The following is an 18,417-nucleotide window of genomic DNA, read 5'->3' on the forward strand; positions in this document are numbered from 1 at the left end:
ATGGAGATAACTGAACTTCCCCATTTTCATGAGCTGTTTTGAGAATGAAAGAAAAATTAGGTTACAAACTTCTGTTCACTACAGGTAATTTTTTTTGTCAGTAAATCCTTTCACTGATAACTTATATCTCAGTATGGAATTCAAAAACACATTTCTTGTTATTTCATATCTTAACAGTACTCTGACACAATTTCTTTTCATTGTTTCCCACCAACACCGCATTCCACTAGCAAGTATATACACTGAACTTCTCACGTGTCTGCATGCCTTTTCCTTGTCTTTCACATGCTCCGAAATTCCTCGATATTTCAGTTCCTGTTGAAGAATTATCTTTGCATTTCTTCCACCGGAATTTTTAGTTGACTTACACTAACACATATGCTGATTTTAAACTCAGAAGGGTGTAATTTTCTTCTGTAGGGACCTGACAAATCATCACCTCACTAATTCTTTCTCTATGCTGCACAATTCAAAGATCTTTTGTTTTTGTATTTTTCACATAATTCTAAACTCTTAAGAGTATCTGTCTGTAAATCACTTTATGGAAAGCTATGCTTTAAAGAAACAGTTCCTGCAGAGATGTATGTTCAAAACATTGCACTGAAAAAGCAATTGCATACAATTGTGCAATTATGTTATGGAAGTTTCTATTCTGTATTATTTTTTCCAAAGCATTGGTCCTTCTCTTTGGAAATTAGCATGTCAGACTTTAAAAAAGCAAAAAGAAAATATTATAGAAAATACTACATCTATAACAGATTCCTTTGCTGCTTGACATTTCTTGGAACAAGAAATTACCAGGTGGTATTAACTCTAACTTGCTGTACTTTCACAAAACAAGAAAATGTAAATGGGTTTTTTTGTTTATTTCTTAGTTTGAGAATATAAATCTGCATAGTAATCTTTTGGGTCAGCTCTGATGTGTGAATCAGTATCTGTTTCATGGACACATAACTGTACAGTCTTTCCTATAAACTCATTTAAATGTCTGACCAAAAAGAAAAAAAGTAGAAGATTGAAGAGTTTGTATTTATTTAAATCTGGATTAAATAGTTCTTATTGTAGTACATATTTCAGCAGCTGGAGTAAAACAGGCTAAAAAAAATTACTATGACATGACAATATTATCCAATGGATTATAATAGGGTTTTGTTAAATTATGTGAGTTACTCTCTCCTAATTCTGCACCGCAGTTCTGACACAGTCTAGAATTCAACTGCAGTAATATCTTTAAAATATAAAGCTGTAATTACTAATTTTGGGTCTCTCCACAGAAAATAATCATATATATTATAAAAAAAAAGGTAGTATAATTAAAATAATATCTAACGACAAAGAACATAAAATAAGAGTACTAACCCACAGTGTGAACTGTTCCTCCATGCTTCTTTGAAATCTTATTTGCTTTAATTATGTGTAGAGCATTTTCTTTGAACTGCAGCTCACAAAGTCTTTCAAGAAGAACAGTCATTTCTTCAGTGATGGTATCCAGGTAGGTTTCATTAATAAACTTTAATGACGAAGATGGACCAATAGTTCCACTTAGTATGTACAAATCTTCTTTTATCATTGCGCACAATCTGGGTATAGAACTTTGATAACCATGAACCACCTTATCAAAATTTGTTTCACCACAACTAGACAAAATACAGTTCTGCAGAAGATCACTAACCAGTTTATTCTGCAGATTTTGATACTTCAATAAGACTTCTGATTTGGGATAAAGAAACAAAAGCTGCTGTACACACTGAGTTTTAAACTCCATTTGTTGTTGCAAAGCATTAATGTTTGTTTCTTCCTGACTTTGCAGTCTATTTACTAAAAATTGTCGAAGATGCAATCTCACATCATCCCAAAGAGATGTCATATTCACAGCTGAATCATCCTGAATGGTATGAAGGGAAGATGTTATCTCAAAAGATGTCCCGCTTGCCGTACAGGGAAATGAGACACCACACTGACTAGAGAGATCCAGGAGGAAGTGAAGAATCATTTCTTCTTGATTTTTCTCATTCTTCAGCAAGTTTTGCTAACAAAGGTAAATCAGACAATATTTTAGAAGTTTTTGTTAATTCCAGTTCATTAAATGAGTACTAGAGGAAAAACTGTTTTTCCAATACTAATTATCCCAACAGCAAATAAGATATGCAAGCAACAGAAATTATAAAACCATGGAAAACAGGATTATGCTAATTAATTTTCCTATCTACCTCTGCCAATAAATTCTACCTTTTCTCAATAAATTCTAGACCACAGTTCAAAGGAAACCCTTGGCAGCCTTTTTGTTGTCACAGTATCTTTTAAAGAAAACTGTATGAAAAAATTACCTAAGATTTATACAGATAATGACAAGTTTTTCTCATAAAACCAAGCAAGGAATTTATAAAATGGTCCCTTTCAATGGTTCAGCAGGTAATCATCAAAAAGACCATTCTCAGGATAAGAAAGTCTTCCCAGGACTCCCTCTTAAAAAACTAAAACTGAAAACTTGTTAAGAATTAAAGAGCCTTAGATCACACAGGACAGAAGAACAAGAAGCTGTGTATCCCATCAAACCGAGATGCAGACTGATATGCTAGTGATCTCCATATACATCTATGCTGTATGGGTTGGAGAAGGTAGTCAGTTAAACCAAGTGAAATCACAAGGCTGCTGTTCCTTCTTCATGCAAGTCTGAAGAGCTTTCTCTCAGACCAGGGTTAGGATCTTTGACCTTAGAGCTGCTTCAGCTTCAAGATGTTATGCAGCAAATGGCAGTTCCTTTTGTCACAGCTCAATACTACCATCAAAAGAAAACCGAGAGGAATTAGAAGTATTCTTGATTTTCTTAGTTTCAGTAGGAAAGCCTTAAGTGGATGAGAAGCCCTCTTACTTGCTCCTTTATCTCCCATTGCTTCTCTCCAACAGAGAAAAAGCATTGTGGCAAACCACTTCAGACGGGTTCGTTCCAGTCATGCCCTTTATCTGGGTCTCTGTCATAGTTGCACCCCAGCCAGCAATCAAACTCCAGCCAGCCACTTGCTCACTCCTGTACCAGTAGGACTGAGGAGAAAGTTGGGAGGGTAAAAACCATGCAACTCATGGGTTGACAGACAGACAGTTTAACAGCGAAAGTAAAATCTCTTCACACAAGCAAAGCAAAACGAACAATTAATTCATATCTTCCAATGGTAGGCAGGTGTTCAGCCATCTTCAAGAGAGCAGGACCCCATCACACATTACTATTACTTGGGAAAACAAAGGTCATCACTCCAGACACAACCACCTTCTTTCTTCCCCACACTTTATATACTGACCATGATGCCATATGGTCTGGAATATCCCTTCAGTCAGTTTGGGCCACCTGTCCTGGCTGTGTCTCCTCCCAGTTTCCCCCAACTTCCCCACCAGTGCGGCAGTATGAACAGCAGAAAGGCTCTGTGTAAGCCCTACTCAGCAATAATAGAAAAATCTCTGTATTATCAAGTGTGTTCAGCATACATCGAAAACAGCCCTGTACTAGACACTTGAAATCAGCAGAAGTCTCCAAGTCATACTCCACCCAATAAAGCAAGGCTGGTAAAAACCATTGCTACCTTCCACCTCCAGCACTGCTGATTTATTTAACTTACAGTATTTGAAGAAATTAGTTGTTTCATTTCTATTTCCATTTTGAAAGAGAGGTAAATTATTCAAGTTTGTGTATGATACTGCATAAATATAATATATACAGTAATTTCACAACCATAAGGCACACCAGACTATAAGGCGCACCTCCGGGAGTCGGCAAATTTTGCAACTTTGTACATTATATAAGGCGCACCAGACTATAAGGTACACTTTTTTTTTTTGCGCGAAGATCTGTGCCGCATGCAACAAAGTAATGATTAGTAACAGAATCCTGCGGTTGTGGAGTTTACTGGCAGGTGCTCAATTTGCAAACATTTTTCACAGATTGGTGTAGCCTTTAAACGCAGCCCCAAGCGTCCTCCCCGTGCACGGGGTCCGGCACTCCCGCCCGCCCTCGGTGCCAGCTGGCAAGGTGGGGCATGGGGTTGCCATGGCTCGCGGCTTCTGCGGCAGCCCCGTGCAGCTCCGGGAGCTCTGTGCTGCCCCAGCGTTCCAGGAGCCGCGTGCCGCTCTGGGAGGCACGTGCCCCCCCGGGCTTTTCCCTCACGTCGCCACTGCCCCGATGTCGGCAGCTTTCCCCTGCCACCCGGGATGTACCACCGCACTTTCCCCCAGCCACCCGGGCCACGCTGCCACGGCGCTTTCCCCCAGCCACCCAGACTGTGTCACTGCTGGCCCGAAGCCGGCAGGCTAGCGCTGCACTGTCGCTGCCCCGATGCTGGCAGGCTCGCGCCGTGCCACTGCTGCCCCGATGCCGCTGCCGGGTAGCCTCTGCTCGGCTCGGGGCCATTGCGGGTTTGCACTTCTCATTCCCCCCGTGCCCAGGCCAGGGCTGGTGCCGGTCGGCTTCTTGTTTCCCCTGGGCCAGGGCCGGCATCGCCCGGCTTCTCATTTTCCCCGCGCCTGGGCCAGGGGGCGGTAGCACCCGGTTTCTTGTTCCGCCCAGGCAGGGACGGCGCTGGCTCCCTCCCTCCCCACGCAGCTCCTGTTGGCCATGGTCACCTGTTCCCACCCCCACCCACGACTCAGTGCTCCTGCGGTACCGCCCCCTCATTGCAGCTCACACCTCCGGTTTGGCAACTTTCGCAACTTTGTCTATTACATAAGGCGCACCAGACTATAAGGCGCACTTCTGGGTTCAGGGGGAAATTTTAGTCAAAAAGGTGCGCCTTATAGTTGTGAAATTATTGTAATTATAAATATAATATAATTTCTGAATGCCAAATATTAAATTTTTCCCTTAGATCAAGTTTTTATCAATAGATAATTATTCTTCAGAACCACAAAAAATTTTAAATTCAGAACTTCTTTTTTCTGGATGTTTCAAACCTGTTACATATCTTAGGTTAGATGGTTTAACCTTCCCATTAAGGTTAGATTGGTTAACCTTTCTATTGCCCTCTACTTTGACCAGAGTTTCTTGACAAAAATTTAAAAAACCCACTTTCACTACAGTACCTAATTCTGAATAAGAGACTGGGAGCATGATTGCCTCTTATAAAAAATGTCTTAAAAATAACAGACTACCTATTTTTCTTCAATTTTAGATCTTTATTTCAAAATAACTCTTAATAATTCTTTTTACTTGCAAACAGGAGAGATGTGGAAGACAGAATAATAAAGGAGATTATCAGTTGAATATCATCCTATAAAAGTATGTGTATGTAACAGAAATATGTACAACTAGCTCAAATCTTAAATCATAAAACCATATACATATTACTGATCCAATTTTCTTTTATTATGTGCTGAACCATTCTATGAAGTTTAGTGGCCCCAAAGAAAATGTGTTTCAAAGTGTAAACTGAAACCCTGATTACTAACCACTATGTTGAAATGTTGTCTCTTGACAAGTAGACTTCTGGACTTTCAATGCTGGCGTTTTTTTATAAATCATGCTTAAATACTACATCCTGAAATGTACAAAGCAAGAGAAGCTGTTAAAACAGTGCATCATGCACCTGATGCTTTCAACAGTGAATCCAAATGATCTCCCAAGGAAATCCCTACTGCTGCTTTTTAAGGCAAAGCTGAAATATTTTTATATACCTAAGGATTATTACAAGCCTTTTGCAATTTAAACATTAAATTTAAATTAAAAACAGAAAGCTTGCTTGCACATGCCATTTTAGACTTAGTGATACTCAGAGAGAGGACCTGATGTGAACTTCAAAGCTCTGAGAAGTGCCATCAAGTGTCTTCACATATTGCCTATATTGATAAAGGATTTTTAATTTAAAAATCAACCTATAAAAATATTGCAAAAGATTATGCCAACACTATTCAAGAGAAGAAGATCCAAATTAGTATAAAAAGATTTTGGAGAAGCATAAAAAGTTCCATTTTGAGCACAGAAATTTAGTGCTTTCTGTGCCCAATTACAGAATAATACAGAAAACAAGTTGCAGTTTACCAACTGAACTACTGCCTAGCATGGACAATTACCTACTGTATCAATAAACAAGTACAATAAGATGAAGGCCTGGTTAAAAAAAGAATCTACCATTATTCTAGCAGGAACAGAATTTAATGAACAATGTGTTAGCACATATATTCAGCTTTTAAATATTAAGTTACAAGACAGTACACAGAATGACAAAATTACACATAATTAACATTTTCAGGTTTCAAGAAGAAATTCTTGGTATTTTCATAAGAATTTAAAAATGCATGATAATAACAATAAACCTAAACACAGAACCCCAGGCAATGCCCAAGAAGAAATTTTTACTGTTTCTTAACTGTCCCAGCACCTTAAAAGATAAACAAAATTCCTCACTAAATAAACACATATAGTAATGGACAACAATGAATAGGAATATTGTCCTGAAGTAGAAAGAAGGTTCCTGTTACTGAATATGAACTATAAATACTTAATTGAAAGCATGCAAGAAGAAATTATCCAATTAGTTCAACAGACAGAGATATATATTTAAGAAAGGTCAGATCATAATAATATGCTGAGTATCACTGAAAATAGTTTACTGCAGACCTATTTATGGAACTGAAGATTATCTGCTATGAATTTAAATTCTTACAGACAGACTGTAGTACAGTCAGTACTACACATACAGACAGATACACTTTTCATTTGTAATCCCATCGACACAACAGGTTGGATTATCTAAGAAGTCATAAACCTGGAAATAATGATGCTGCTGAGAATAGAAAGCTGCTGAGCTCCAAAAATGTTTTCATGATGAACTGTGCAGAATTGAGACGCTCAGGCTTCTCACTTTGCCGTCTGTTTAGCAGCCTGCCACAGAGCCATTCTCAAGGCTTAACTGGATACTACAGCTCACAGCAAGACTGTCATAGTTAGTAAGCTCCTGGGAAGCTGGAAAGCTAGAAAGCACATTTTGTGTAAAATGAGGACAATTTAGTTTTACAAACAAATGCCGCCATCTGGTGTTCAGGCATCTGGCTTGAATAGACCTTGGAGAAGGAAGTAAGCAGGGAATGGGACACAAATACAGTAATTTCACGAATACAAGCCGCACCAATTTGACCAAAATTTTGGTGGAAACCCGGAAGTGCGGCTAATGTTCCGGGGCGGCTAATCTATTAACAAAATTCTAAAAGCTGCCAACACGGAAGTGAGAGCCCGCGGCAGCCCCAAGCCAAGCTGGAGCCCGGCCGGCCCCGGCAGAGGTGGGAAAGCCTGGCAGAGGCGGGGCCAGCAGTGTGGGGGGCGGGCGGCAGAGCCTGAGCCAGCAGGGCGGGGCAGGGAGGGCGGCAGAGCCTGAGCCAGCATGGCGGGGGACCCTGGGAGAACTGGGGCTAGCAGTGCAGGGGAGCATGGCAGAAGCAGGAAGGCCGACGGGTGGGGCTGCCTGGCAGCAGGGGAAGCCCAGCAGAATCGGGGCCAGCAGCGTGGGGGAGCCCGGCAGTGCGGGGGCCTGCAGTGCCGGCCAGGGCGAGGAAACGCGGCGGCGGTGCAGACGGGAGGGGGCGGCCGGCGAGCCTGGTGGCGGCGGCGGCAGCCCTGCCGGCGGGGCGAGCGAAAGCGGCGCTCGCGAAAGCGGCGCTCGCGAAAGCGGCGCTCGGCGAGCGAAAGCGCCGCTCGCGAAAGCGGCACTCGGCGAGCGAAAGCGCCGCGAGCGAAAGCGCCGCTCCTGAAAGCGCCGCGGGGCGGGGCGGGCGCGGCGCGGGGCGGGCGTGGCGCTCGCGAGGCGCGGCGCAGGGCGAGCGAAAGCGGCAGCGGGGCGAGCGAAAGCGGCAGCGGGGCGGGCGGCGAGCCCGGCGGCGGCAGCCCTGCCAGCCGGGCGAGCGAACGCGGCAGCGGGGCGGTGCTGACGGGAGAGGGGGGCCAGCGAGCCCGGCGGCGGCGGCAGCACCACCCGGCCAGCCCCGCCGAGCCGTGGCGCTGAGCTGGGCCACCCGGCCCCGTCGGCAACCATGAGCGGGCCGAGCCTTCCTGGCCCCGCCCCGAGCCAGTAAACCCCGCTATGCCGCGATCCTGTTACTAATTGGCCAATTTGTGAAAGCTGCACACGGATTCTCACGACGAACGAAAGTGCGGCTAATATTCGGGGTGCGGCTTATCTATTGACAAAGACAGCAACATTGTCGAGGCACCGGGGGTGCGGCTTATACTCCGTGCGGCTTGTATTCATGAAACTACTGTAAGTCATCAGTGCCATGCCAAATTCTGAGTGAATCCAGAAAGGATCTAAGTGGACTAAGAGGAATAAGAAAAGACTCCTGAAAAAAAGAACTTCACAGTCAGCTTTTTCTGGGATCCTCTAATTTAATCTAGATCAAGAATGACATGTAGCAATTTCTGACACCCTTGAGTGGGATGATTATTAACAGCAACATTCATACTGATCTCTTTTGTCAGAATAGAACAAAATCACTCTTCATCACATGAACATTAAACACCTGGTGTCTCTAAAAGTTACTTCCTCATTTGACACAGGACAGTATCCAGCGAAATCAACAGTGACTGAAAGAGCAACAGGAGTTAAAGAGTTAAAAAAAATAAGAGCTGATTTTATTAAGCTTATGCTCTAGACAGGGAAAACATTCCACTTCTCTATAGGTTTCCTCTTCCATTACAGCTAATCTTAGCCTAAAGTTGTTCATGGTCTACAACTAAACCGTGACACAAAAGTGACAAAGAATAATCACTGGAGACTATTTATTTGTTATGACCTCATATATATGTATGCTATCAAATGCACACATAAAAAGTTTATATATAAATGTGAAGATCATCGTTTACAGAGGGATCAACCTTCATTTATCTTGCCAATTCAATTTCCCAGACTTCCATTTCCATACATATTCAAATGAAAAGTTTAAATAAAAATTTTGGATAAAAATAGTCTCTAAACTGATGGTACTTTCCATTGAAGTTTTTGATTTCTTGTAGCATCTAGTTATATAACTTGGTAGGACAAAGCATGTAGCTCCAACGTTTATCACTGGGAAGTGTAACGTCATAAAATCAATTGATTTGGAAGGGACTTTCTTAAAGTTCTTTTAGTACAATCCTCCTCCAATGAGCAGGGACACCTTCAATCAGACAAGGCTGCTCAGAACCTTAAACAAGTTGGCCTTGAACATTTTCCAGGAAGTTCATGGTTAAATAATGCATAAAGGATAATATACATTACATTAGTTAAATTCATACTGATACAACTGAAGAACATGCAGTAACTCTACCAGCCTCAGTGTAGTCAGTAACTTCCAATGGTTTTTTTTACCAACATGTGTTTCATAAAACAATCCAAGCAGTGCTGAATATATGGTAGCATCTGTGAAAAAATTTTGTTCCAAGTTTGTCTATTTAAGGCATGACCAAAAGAAAACATAACGCCCTGTTGCAGACATGAATTTATGAACTATCCTCACAACAGTAAAAACTGAAATGACAAATCTAATTGAATTCATTGAATTGAATTGAATTCTCCCACCTCCAATCGTATAAGCAACTTTCCAACACTAAAGTCTTTAATAAAAAATTTTACCAGGGTCTTAAGGAATTCCAGCAGCTCTCCATGGTCTGTAGAAGGTCTGAAAGAACTAAAATTGCAGTTGTTTAGCCACTGAATGCAGTCAGTTGTGCTTTGCAGTACTTCATCAGTACATATTTCATTTACGTCTGATTGCAGGTCCTTAAGAGACTTTTCTATGCTAAAAAAAAAAGAAAAATCACAGGATTTTTCTTGATTATTTTAAACAAAAGTATTTTATTTATTCCATATTTTAAAAAGAAAAGCTACTTAAAATGAAGATAACACTAGTAGTTCTTATTCGTGGATTAAGCTACCCTCACAAAATAAGACCTGAATTTGCAGAATTAACAATTAACATTTAAGTACTGTTGAGCTACAGCTAAAAACACATTCCTTCAGGCCAGACTGTACCATCCTCAGTAAGAGTATGTATGGCTTCACTTTCAAACAATCTTACTCTTTTTAATAAAGTAGTTAATGAATAAGACATTATCCAACCTAATATCTGGTCCTTGGTGCTTAATTAGCTAAAGTAGAGACTATAAACTGAATCAATTACTGTATTCAAAAGCGAATGTGTCATTCAGCTCCTTCAGTAATCAGCAGTTGTTTTATAAAACACAAGATACATTAACAACTTCTTAAAGTCCCATAGACATCACAGAAAATGCACAGAAAAGAATTTTAGACCTAGTTGTGCTGAAAATGCAGATCTTTTCTTTCTTGTTTTGTCATTAGAATATCTGAAAGAAAACAGACTAAGTTTTCTAGGAGCTGATCCATTCCTTAACATTCATCTAGAATCATAACTCTTTTAAGAAACCAGATGTGTCTGTTAGGTTATTACAGTGATTTCAGTTGCAAAGATCACAAGAAGAATTGAACATCCAGAATTATTTTATTTCTATTTGTGTGGACACTTAAGCAAAAACAAAGCAATACAAAACAAAACAATACAAAACAATCTAACTATTTATTTTCCTATAAAAACACCTTCTCGGCATTTAATTTTTTTTTTCCAAAAGCAATGCTTAGTATTTGAGACGGTTACAGTTCAGAATTAGAATTCAGAAAATAGAATTCAGATCTAGGAAAAACTAGGTTTAATAGCCCAGCAATAAATCCCAGTTCTAAACTTGACAAAAGATTGGCAAGTATCTTTTTAGTTTGTGAAACCTGCTCTCAGAACTATGAAACTAAATGCCTTCTTCCTACTCTCTGGCTCTTGGGACAAAGGCTCTTATTGTGGTGTGCTGATGAATCTCAAACATACCTAAATAGATTACAGCATTGTGCAACATAAAGGACACTACAGTTGTTAAATCTGTGTCAATCTACTACTACTATTATGACTGAATTCCTACATGTATCTCTGACATGAATCTGTGAGTAAGATAATAAACTACAAGCTACAAATAAGCTACAGCCTTCTCAAGACCAGGCATTTTGGTAATTGGTCCCAATACACATAAGGGGATTATATGGATAGATTTCTGTGCCACTCCCCAGCTCCTTAGCTCCCCCACAAGTATAAATCATGATAACTATGTTCATTTTATTTAATCCTTTTATCCTCCCAAAATAAATATTTAATTAGGACCAAAGCTGGTTTTGATTGAATAAACATATTTTCATCCTGTTTATTTACAGCATGCAGAATACTGTAGGTAAACAGGGTCTCAAAACCACTGCTGCATCTTACTAAGAATTTTGTCAACACTCAGTAATACAAGAACATGGTTAACTATAATTACATGAATTACATTTATTTATTATTTAGGAATCTGGTTAGGGGGAAAAAAGTGTATTATCTGAGTTTAGAAAGTAAGCATTTTAAGTAAAAGACTTCTGTTAAATATGATTACAATTATTTTCATCACCTAGGCTAGTAGCAAAAACTATAATTTCATACCAGTGTAGGTAGAATGAGATTCTGATTTCCTAGTTTAGAAAAGAAATTTGCAAGTTTCAGAAACTGCAAACAAAAATGTAATTTTGATGTGAAAATCATGTTTAATGTACTTAATTAACTTTACTTTTAAAAGTACAATTTTTAAAAACGCCATATAAAGTGCTAAGTTTCTTTTTTTTCCCAATAATTTTTTTTCATTAAGTGCAAATGTATTTTTATAAGTCCAGAGCAGCAAATTAGCTCCTTTTTTGAACATACCGAGGCATTAATCCAGATGATGTCAACTGACATTATACACATACTATGCAAATCAACAATCCTCAATACATTTTTTGTCCACAGATGACTCAACCTTATTTTTTGGAACCTGTGGAACTATTCAGACACAGACAGAAAAAAAACAGTCATCAAACTGCTAGGGAAGGGGTGGAATGTTGTAAGGGTCGGTCTGAAGATTGCCTGATCTGCCTCAAAATCATCGTCAGAGACTGAGACCCTGAGACCTCCACCACTTACTCTGGGCAGGAGCTGCTGGGCCTGGCTAGGGTGGATGCTTGCTAATGGACTGTGTCGGGTGTGTGCTCTGCTGTTACGGTACAATGGACTCGGGCAGGTACAGGGCTAGAACTGCCGTACTTTCTGCACCTGATTCTTGAAGCCATGGTCCTCTGAACACAATAGCCCATAAATCTCCCCACCTTTTGGCCAGTGGCCCTTCACCTTGAAATGGACTATAAAATCATCACTCTCAGAAGAGACCTTGGAGACTTTCCTCTCCCCAATGGACAGAAGACATCGCCGGATGATCTGAGGACGTCCCATCTGTTGGTAGCTATTCCCCCCTTCTCTCTTCTTCTCTTTTTCTGTCTCTCTGTCTCTCTCTCTGTCTCTCTGTCTCTCTCTCTATCTCTCTCTCTCTGTCTCCCTATCTGTTTTCCTCTCTCTCTCCCTATTCCATCATCCCTTTTCCCTCTCCTCCTCACTATTACCCCAAAACTGAATTGTTAACCCTCAATAAATTGCTTTGCTGCTTGCTGCTGAACAAAACCTTAGTCTCTTGCTGTTGTCCTTTGCACCCTGTGGTCAAACGAACCATCATGACCCCCGCTCAGGTTGTGCGGACCGTGACAAATGTAAAAGCTCAAAGAAAAAAAACCAAAAACTAAAACAACAAACTTTTCCCTGTAGCAAAGAAACCTGATAGTTATGCTTGTATGTTGGTTTTTTATTTTAACTGACTGATTTTTCAAGAAACAGATCTTCAGTCCCACACAAGTAGTATATTGAGCCTTTGTGGGCACATATTTTCTGTGGCTAGTACTACTAGTGTACCAGTATGAAAGCGAAAATTATTTGACTGAAATACCTTCTCCTCCTTACAGGTGAGAGTGTTTGCAGTTCTTTAACAAACCAAAGCAAAATTGTGTTATATTATCTGTGTCCGCATTGGAGTGCTTTTCTGGAGAAACATTTAGTAAGTACCCACACTCCAGAGAGACAATCTCAGTGTTAGAGCCCTTAGGTGTAATTATTTATTAAGTTAATGATAATTTTTACAAATAACCTAATCATCTGGAGCGAATGCTTTTTAAGTGGCTTCATCAATGGACAAACAGTTTAAAAAGTAATGGAACATAGAGAGTGAGCACTATCACACTATCATACAGTGTCACAGATTATTTTAAAAAATACGGTATCAGAACAAATATTGCTCTCTCCATATATCCTTTTTCATTGCCTAAGATTTCTATGAGTAAGCTGAAGTATGATCTTGTAACTCCTTTCAATTTCTAACAAGCACATTTCAATTTATTTCATCTAGCATAGAGAACAGCCATAAAATGACAACGACATTGGTTAAATTAACTGCTAAACTATAAAGTGAGATTATCTTTTAACCTCATGCTCCTTATTCTTATGATCCTTGCATTCATAGAAATACAGCTTTAGAATCTGTTTACATGTCTTTTATTCAGAACAGACTGTTTCAAAATAAGTGAGATCATTGTTTCCACTGCTGTTGAAGATGTAAGCAGTGTTATCCAACTACTGTTATTACTGATTAAAAAGCTTGAATTCCAGAGGTATAGGACATTTGTACCAAAAAAAACCAACCTCATATCGTTTGGAAATCTGTGTATCAGAGGACCTGCTGAGTAGTAAAAAATCTGGAGAAAGACTTCTAGCAGTATAATTACACAGATATTTTAATTGTTAAAACTTTCTCTTAATCGTTGAACCCTAAGATGTACTCCAAAGACACAGCACCTGGTGAAAGGACCTTAGAAACCTAAGGCTCTATATAACCTAAGGTTCATATCTATAATTTAGCTGCTTAGAAAACATACCCACTTTAACTGCAAAGGAATTGTATCATTGAAATAGAAGAAACAGAATGTCGATGACTTTGCTACACTTTAGCAAGAGAAAATTACTCAGTAGTTCAACCATATAAGAAGAATCAGTTCTAACCCAACCACTGCCTGCCCACCTTTAATTTCCACTCTTGTTTTAAAGACTTGAAATATTTCAGTCACAAGATGCAAGCTTTGTCTTGGTCCATTATTTCAGAAGACAGGCAGTAAAACATGAGTTTCTCAAATCCATTGTCCAAAACATGACAGTGGCAAATAAGGGTTCAAAACCCATCATCTCATATATGCTCGTGTTAAATAAAATGGGATACTTTGCAAGGCAGTCAAAAATCTGACTGCAGTTTCTGCATATGTAGATGACAGCTAATTAACCACCTAAGGTACTGACACAGTGATAATCACTGAATATTTGAGTAAAGAAATTGGGTGTCAATAAAACAGTCAATTTCTGAGAAACTGTGCTGCCCTGTTAGGAAGTTGATATGGAACAACTAACCCAGACTCAGTGATTTTGCACAAAGACAACATAGTCTGCACGGGAAAAAAAAAAGACACTTCTTTCTCAGTTTATTTACTTATTCCTAGCAACTGGTCCAACAAAGTGATTGGACAACTACTATTCTGACAAAGATTTTAGTAACGTTGCTCTAATATCTTTACAGGCATCAAATTCTCAGGTAAACACGAAAGTAATACATTTGTACAATGAGCAATTTCATTCACCTACATTTCCTCTACATTTAGACCTCATTTTGAAATTCTTCCAAATACTCAACCACTCTTGGGATTTTGGCTGGAGGTGCCAGGATTTTGATAAATCTTTTGACTAACAGGAAAGTGAAGCATAGGTGCTTCCTGAAAATTCCAGAGCAGAGTACAGTAGTTTCACGAATACAAGTCGCACGGAGTATAAGCCGCACTTCCGGTGCCTTGACAATGTTGCTGTCTTTGTCAATAGATAAGCCGCACCCCGAATATTAGCCGCACTTTCGTTCGCAGCGAGAATCCGTGCGCAGCTTTCACAAATTGGTCAATTAGTAACAGGATCGCGGCATAGCGGGGTTTACTGGCTCGGGGCGGGGCCAGGAAGGCTCGGCCCGCTCATGGTTGCCGACGGGGCCGGCCAGGTGGTGCTGCAGCCGCCGCCGGGCTCACTGGCCCCCCTCTCCCGTCAGCACCGCCCCGCTGCCGCGTTTGCTCGCCCTGCCAGCGGGCCAGCCGCCGCCGCTGCTGCCAGGCACGCCGGCTGCCCCGCTGCCGCGTTTGCTCGCCCTGCAAGCGGGCCAGCCGCCGCCGCCGCTGCCAGGCACGCCGGTCGCCCCGCTGCCGCGTTTGCTCGTCCTGCCGGCAGGCCAGCCGCCGCCGCCGCTGCCAGGCACGCTGGCCACCCCGCTGCTGCGTTTACTCGCCCTGCCGGCGGGCCGGCCGCCGCCGCCGCTGCCAGGCACGCCGGCCGCCCCGCTGCCGCGTTTACTCGCCCTGCCGGCGGGCCGGCCGCCGCCGCCGCTGCCAGGCACGCCGGCCGCCCCGCTGCTGCGTTTACTCGCCCGGCCGGCGGGTCAGCCGCCACCGCTGCTGCCAGGCACGCCGGCCGCCCCACTGCTGCGTTTACTCGCCCTGCCGGCGGGCCAGCCGCCACCGCTGCTGCCAGGCTCACCGGCCGCCCCGCGCCATGTTTGCTCGCCCGGCCGGCAGGGCTGCCGCTGCTGCCAGGCTCTGCCGGCGGGGCGGGCGCCACCAGGCTCGCCGGTCGCCCCCTCCCGTCTGCACCGCTGCCACGTTTCCTCGCCCTGGCCGGCACTGCAGGCCCCCGCACCGCCGGGCTCCCCCACGCTGCTGGCCCCGATTCTGCTGGGCTTCCCCCGCTGCCAGGCAGCCCCACCCGCCGGCCTTCCTGCTTCTGCCATGCTCCCCTGCACTGTTAGCCCCAGTTCTCCCAGGCTCCCCCGCCCTGCTGCCCCGGTGTCTGCTGCCCCCCCTGCCCCGCCCTGCTGGCCCAGGCTCTGCCGCCCGCCCCCCACACTGCTGGTCCCGCCTCTGCCAGGCTTTCCCACCTCAGCCGGGGCCGGCCGGGCTCCAGCTTGGCTTGGGGCTGCCGCGGGCTCTCACTTCTGTGTTGGCAGCTTTTAGAATATTGTTCATATATTAGCCGCCCTCGAATATTAGCCGCACTTCTGGGTTTCCACCAAACTTTTGGTCAAATTGGTGCAGCTTGTATTTGTGAAATTACTGTAAGGCAAGATTTTCTTCAAAATAAAACAGAAAGAAAATTTCTGCAGCACATTTCATTTTAAAAACACACAAGCCCTTGCACACGTCAGTTCTGATACAGGAAAACAGAATATGATAGCTTGACTTAATATCCTGTTTGAAACTCCTCCATACTTTTGTTGCAAAGTTTTGATATTGGTAAGCATTTCTTGCCAAATCAGCAGTTGTGATGAACAGCTGGACCATGACATACTAGCATCCTTATCGAGACATTTTCCAGATCTATGATTCACAAGGTAAAGATCTTGTTAGTTCTCAAATAATTATCATAATTTACATCAAACAGTGATGGGAAAAGATGTAATTATGTAATTGACTTACTAACATTGACCTTATTGCAGCTCTTCAAAACAGACCTTCTCCAAAATCCTTACGACTAGACTGCTGTTAATTAGCTCAGGTTGAAGTCTGTTGTGGTTTGATGGTTAACATGTCAGGCACCCATGACACCCAGAACAAAAGGTACATGAGTTGAAGTAAGGATTGGGAGAAAACACTCTTAAGGGAAAAGCAGGTTCAAACTTCAAGGTGTAAAGTAAAATTATTATTAACAGAGTCACAAGAGGATAAGGAGGAGTAAAATAAGCCTTTAAAACACCTTTTTAACCTCCAGCCCCTCTCTCCTTCCCACCGACAGCGCAGGGAGACCAGGTATGGAGGTGTTCGATCAGGTAGTCACTCAAAATTTTTCTTCAGTTCACTTAGGGAATGGAGTTGTTCTCCTGCTATTCCATGAGGTCCTACCCATGAGAGACAGCTCTCCATGAACTTCTCCAGTGTGGTTTCAATTTCACGAAAAGCAGTCCTGCCCAACCTACTGTAACATGAGTCCTTCCCACGGGCAAAACAGTCTTCCCGAAACTGCCATGGTGTGAGTCACTAATTCATGAGGTGTATCCTTTAAGGATACGTTGCTCTAGTTTGGAAGCAAGGTTCCTCTTTTTATTGTCTCTGGAAACAAGGGCCTTCTCTCTCTTGTTATTGTCTCCCATAGGATTACAGCTCTTTCTAGCATCCACCCACTCTGGCATGAGTACTTTTCCCACAGGCTGTGAGTGGATCTCTGCATCACTCCATGGACTTCATGGATTACAGCGAGAGAGTTTCTTTTATGATAATGCCCCCCATGGCTTGAAGACAAATCTCTACTTCAACGCTTGGAGCACATCCTCCCCCTCTTTCTTTTCACTGGCCTTGGGGCCACCATGCTGTCTTTTTCCACATGTCTTCACTTCTTCCTTTTACTCCAACTAGGAAAAAAACCTGTTGCTCTTAAGTGCCATTGCCAACAAATTCCACCAGTTTAAAGATCTCTGCAGGATCTCGCAGCACTGAGAAGTTGATCTCGTCCAGGCTCTGTGTGGGGGAATCGCTCGCCATGTTTCCACTGCCACCAGTTGCAGGTGCCATTCAAGGCCGCTCTTCATGAGGGGCACTGGGGAGAAGAAGCTGCTGTCTCTGCCCCTGCCCTTCTGCCCTCAGCACGGCTGGAGGGGCAGCCAGGGAGCCAGGGGCAGCCAGTGGGCTGTGCTGAGATGGTGGCAGAGTGGTGGCCACATGACTACACACGCCACGCTGAGATGGTCCCAATGTGGTGCCTCGTCAGCCATGAGAAAAAACTGCTCCTGTGCAGATTTCCTTCTTAAATGTGTCATCACAGAGGCATTACCAATTTCTCTAATTGGGCCAGTAGCACGTCCATCTTCAGAGCCATCAGATATTGGCTCTGTCAGACACCGTGGAAGCTTCTAGTAGCTTTTCACAGAAGTCACCTCTGTGGTTCCCTGTTTCAAGCTCTGTACTCTATGTCCTGCTTAGAAGTATTAAATATAAGTGCAAGTTTAGTTCAGTGGATTGCTTACAAATGAAATGTTAGTAATTCTTAAACCACCAATTAGGGAAAAAAAATCCAAATATCCAGTTTTGATAAGCAGGAAAAGTCAAAGTAAATGTGAAAGGAAGGAATGAAGACAAAAGGTCAACCTGATGAATACAATTTCACACTTGAGAATAACTTGAGACTACCCCTGTACCCAAACTGGCCAGCAATGACAATAGTTTTGAGAGTTCATATTCAAATGCTCCTATAAACTGTTGTAAAAATAAACTTAACATTCAAGTGTAATTAGAGTTCTGTTACATAAGAGTGAATGAATGAACCACTTATTACATTATAATTTACAAATAAAACAATTGCACACAGATGGCCTTTTTTTGTTGTTATAGCACCAAATAGGATTGGTGCAGTACAAAAATACTGAAGGTAATTCAACAGCTGAAAACTGTA

General features: G+C 42.4%; 1 protein-coding gene across 11 annotated transcripts in view; it reads right to left on the minus strand.

Moving 5' to 3' along the window:
- The window catches only part of KIAA0825 (KIAA0825 ortholog), a 276,964-nt gene that overhangs the window by 207,712 nt on the left and 50,835 nt on the right, over window positions 1-18,417 (minus strand). For 9 of the 11 annotated variants that reach the window (XM_033084906.2, XM_033084907.2, XM_033084908.2 and 6 more), the window contains 2 exons: window positions 9,585-9,750; window positions 1,360-2,029 (listed from right to left, as the gene is read on the minus strand). In XM_033084906.2, coding sequence (XP_032940797.1) covers window positions 1,360-2,029; window positions 9,585-9,750 — 836 coding nt within the window. Of the gene's footprint in view, window positions 1-1,359; window positions 2,030-2,872; window positions 3,043-9,584; window positions 9,751-18,417 lie in introns of those variants that run through there. The other 2 variants (XM_033084911.2, XM_033084910.2) reach the window with 2 other exon arrangements.

This window comes from Catharus ustulatus, chromosome Z (genome assembly GCF_009819885.2).
Source record: "Catharus ustulatus isolate bCatUst1 chromosome Z, bCatUst1.pri.v2, whole genome shotgun sequence".
NCBI classification, from domain to species: domain Eukaryota; kingdom Metazoa; phylum Chordata; class Aves; order Passeriformes; family Turdidae; genus Catharus; species Catharus ustulatus.